This window comes from Sinocyclocheilus grahami, unplaced genomic scaffold (assembly GCF_001515645.1).
Source record: "Sinocyclocheilus grahami isolate Dianchi unplaced genomic scaffold, SAMN03320097.WGS_v1.1 scaffold44.1, whole genome shotgun sequence".
NCBI classification, from domain to species: Eukaryota; Metazoa; Chordata; class Actinopteri; order Cypriniformes; family Cyprinidae; genus Sinocyclocheilus; species Sinocyclocheilus grahami.
The window spans coordinates 1,891,908-1,895,855 of record NW_015505223.1 but is presented as its reverse complement, the minus strand read 5'-3'; the positions used below and the strand labels follow the sequence as shown (position 1 = coordinate 1,895,855).

Sequence of the window (3,948 nt, the reverse complement as noted above, 5' to 3'; positions counted from 1 at the left end):
AAAAAAAGAATGCATGAAGCTAGAATAAAATGTTTTTGTTTACGAGCAGATACCCTGTTCTTTCTTTTGATGTTTTGTATGTTCAGATATTCAGATAACAAAATATATACAAATTAATACCTAAATAGGGACATAGTAGTATACTTAAAGTATGATGTAAAGTTCACTTAAAGAAAACTAACGAGTATACGTGCAGTATAAAACTACTAAACTAGTAGTTTACTGAGACTATACTTCAGTGTACTAAAAATGCTACTACAAGTATTTAATTAGTAAACTATCAGTATACCTATACGTTCACTTTTAGTATAGTTGCAGTACAAACTAAACATTTTGATGTAAACTAGTTGTGTTTACTACTGGTATACTAGAAAGTGGGCCAATTTAGTCCCAAGGAGTATTGAAATAGTACACTTACAAGTATACTACTAGTACACTGATATTTGTATACTTACTACATAAAGTATACTTAAAAATATTCTTGAACTTTACTTAAGTATACTTACTAAAATAAACTTGAAGTATACTACTTTTTGGTAAGGGATGCAGATTTGGAATAACATGAGGGTGAATGTTTGTAATTTTTGGATAAAGTATTAGCCTAATTTAATTTGTACTTAAAAGGGTTGTGATAGATAATCAACAAAAACACTGAATACCGACTTAGAGCCATATTTGTAAAACTTATAAACTATTTTAATTTTTAGAACAGTAGATGCATCCTAATTCACATACGTATGTGCACTATTCTATGCTGATTTGTAGTATAAATAGTGTGTTCACAATAAAAATTCTATAAAGAAGTGCACTTCAAATAGAGTGCTGCAGCCGTGACGTCAAAACCCGGAAGGCTAATTTGCCACTGGTTCCCTCACGATTCTTTACTGTGTCACAATTTGCATACACTCTAAAAAATGCTGGGTTGTTTCAACCCAATGTTGGGTCAAATATGGACTAGCCCAACTGTTGGGTTAAAAAGCAAGCTGTTGTGCATCTTACATTGATTCATTCTCATCCACTGACTGTACTGTAATTTTTTTTAAGGCATTTAGTCACGCTCGCACGTCAAAACCCGGAAGGCTAATTTGCCACTGGTTCCCTCACGATTCTTTACTGTGTCACAATTTGCATACACTCTAAAAAATGCTGGGTTGTTTCAACCCAATGTTGGGTCAAATATGGACTAGCCCAACTGTTGGGTTAAAAAGCTAATTTAAAAATGTAACCAAAATTTAACCCATCAGTTGGGTTAGTCCATATTTGACCCAACATTGGGTTGAAACAACCCAGCATTTTTTAGAGTGTACTAATACTATGTCCTAGAAGTATGTACTCTTTTTGTGAAGAAAAATACATACTTTTGAGTATGTAGCAGAATAGTAGGCACGCTTTGGGATATACTACTTTCGGCATAACTGTCGGTGCGTCTGAAATTTGTTTACATTTGATAGTTTGTAATAAGTATCCACATAAGAATGTTTTGGGTGTGAGTGTGTGCAGTCAGCAAGTTATGTTTACCACAGACATTTTACTCATGAATGAAAAGAAAAAGTTATAAAAATCCATAGGAAAATCTTGAGGGAACCCATGGAGTCTTCTAAGTTTTGACATCACAGCAACATACAGCACTCTATTCATGAATTATGCAACTTAAAGCTGCGGTCCGTAAGTTTTGCCTCTTTGTCGCAATCTTTGTTTGAAAACCTGCAATTGCAGCTATTTGCGGAATTATCTTCTTTGCGTGGGTTGTGCACCAGCATGGCTGAATCTAATGTGTGGCTCTGTTTTTATAGACTGTAAAAAAAATGGTCATCTTGAAAGTATGACCCAAATAAGAGTTTTCACGGGAGAATGTCATCTGAACAAATAAGCAACAACTGCCATATTTGTTCTGATCAACTGAGGAAAAAAGTATTACAATAAATTGCGCTATCAGTGGTGATTAAATCTATCGATCGGTTAGCTCATATCACATCAAACCGTGCCAATTATTATTATTGTTATACTTTGTTTTCAAATTCAATCCGCCATTTATTCCAGCTGCTGTGAGAAAAGGCTATATACGATCCGTCACCTGCAGCATCCTCACGTGCGATATAACATACTAGCCGGGACAACTTCTTTATGTTTACAGACGTGACGTAATGACACAGCGCCATGCTCGAATTTCCCGCGAAAACCTACCCGTACCACTCAAATTAGAAAACTTTATTACAAGCTTACCGTTGGGATTCGAGCTAAAGTAAGGCGATAGTTTTGAACACTGGGCTGGTTATGTACTTGCTCAAATTGATTTTGGATCATTTTTAAACTAAAAAGTTAAGGACTGCAGCTTTAAATAGGTGTGCAGTGTTGGACGCTTCATGAATTTAACAGTCGGCAAAATGGACGTCTGAATGTCACACAATAGACAGTAAAGTGCCTAGTGCATAGTATATAATGTGTCCAAGTGTATTTGAAACATAATTGATATTTGTAGTCCAAAAATATTTTTTTTATTTGACTTTCATTATTTGACCTCTGCTTAGTTCTCAGTGACCCACAATCACGAGCCATATATGACATATTTGGGAAAAAAGGCCTAGAGGTGGAAGGTTGGGAGGTTAGTTTTGATTTTCCACATTTATTATAACTAATATTTGTATTACTGTGGTGCATGTGATACTAATGTCATGTCTGCTTGCTTGATCCCTGATATCTTTAGGTGGTGGAGAGGAAAAGAACCCCAGCAGAGATCAGGGAGGAATATGAACGTTTACAGAGGGAGAGAGATGAGAGGAGACTCCAGCAGAGAACAAACCCTAAGGTGGACATTCCAGACCAAAATGACAGCGGGAGATAATGACAAAACTAGTTTTTATTTTCTAAAATGCAGTTTTATTTCACTGAATCTCCCAGTTTGGTTGTGTTCCAACTGATGTAATTTCGAAGATTAAATATGCCAGTTTGTTAAGAGGCCAGATAATAACAGTCAAATCTTTGCTTTATTGCCGAGGTTGATTGTTGAGAAACCGAAATTTGAGGACAGCTTTCTTGATTGGTTTTCTGTCTTCTCTTTTTGGATGCCTGCATATCTGGTTTGCACGTTGTAATTTATCAAGAAAGTTTGTTATACCGGTTCTATAAAAAGTCTGAAATTCATTTAGATCAAATTTAAGGCCATAAAATATCTTAAATGGTATAACCAGAGAACAAACCCTAAGGTGGACATTCCAGACCAAAATGACAGCGGGAGATAATGACAAAACTAGTTTTTATTTTCTAAAATGCAGTTTTATTTCACTGAATCTCCCAGTTTGGTTGTGTTCCAACTGATGTAATTTCGAAGATTAAATATGCCAGTTTGTTAAGAGGCCAGATAATAACAGTCAAATCTTTGCTTTATTGCCGAGGTTGATTGTTGAGAAACCGAAATTTGAGGACAGCTTTCTTGATTGGTTTTCTGTCTTCTCTTTTTGGATGCCTGCATATCTGGTTTGCACGTTGTAATTTATCAAGAAAGTGTGTAACACCGGTTCTATAAAAAGTCTGAAAAACATTTAGATCAAATTTAAGGCCATAAAATATCTTAAATGGTATAACAAGTATTAAAGTATTAAAAAATTTTTCCTTTCTCTTTGGAGTGTTACAAGCTCTTGGTGCATAAAGAAGATCTGTAAAGTTGCAAAGACTAAAGTCTCAAATCCAAAGAGATATTCTTTATAAAAGTTGTCAACCACGCCTACCTAAAACGTTCTAACACGCCCCCACATACTTACGTCACGATGTGGGAAGATTTGCATAACTCCGCTCAAATGTTCACGTAAAGAAAGAAGGTGTAACTTTTATTCTCGCTGTAGTATTGTTGTTACCGCCGCCATGTCGTGAAGGCACTGTGTGTTTCGTTGTGAAAGCAAAACTACTTTGTTTGGTCTTCCAAAAGAGGACGATATCCGCTTCGTCATGCCT

General features: G+C 35.6%; 1 protein-coding gene across 1 annotated transcript in view; it reads left to right on the top strand.

Annotated features, from left to right (window-relative positions):
• The window catches only part of LOC107582443 (dnaJ homolog subfamily C member 11-like), a 20,497-nt gene that overhangs the window by 6,481 nt on the left and 10,068 nt on the right, over positions 1-3,948 (top strand). Inside the window, exons 3-4 of the mRNA XM_016268288.1 lie at positions 2,529-2,602; positions 2,705-2,806. Coding sequence (XP_016123774.1) covers positions 2,529-2,602; positions 2,705-2,806 — 176 coding nt within the window. The remainder of the gene's footprint in view (positions 1-2,528; positions 2,603-2,704; positions 2,807-3,948) is intronic.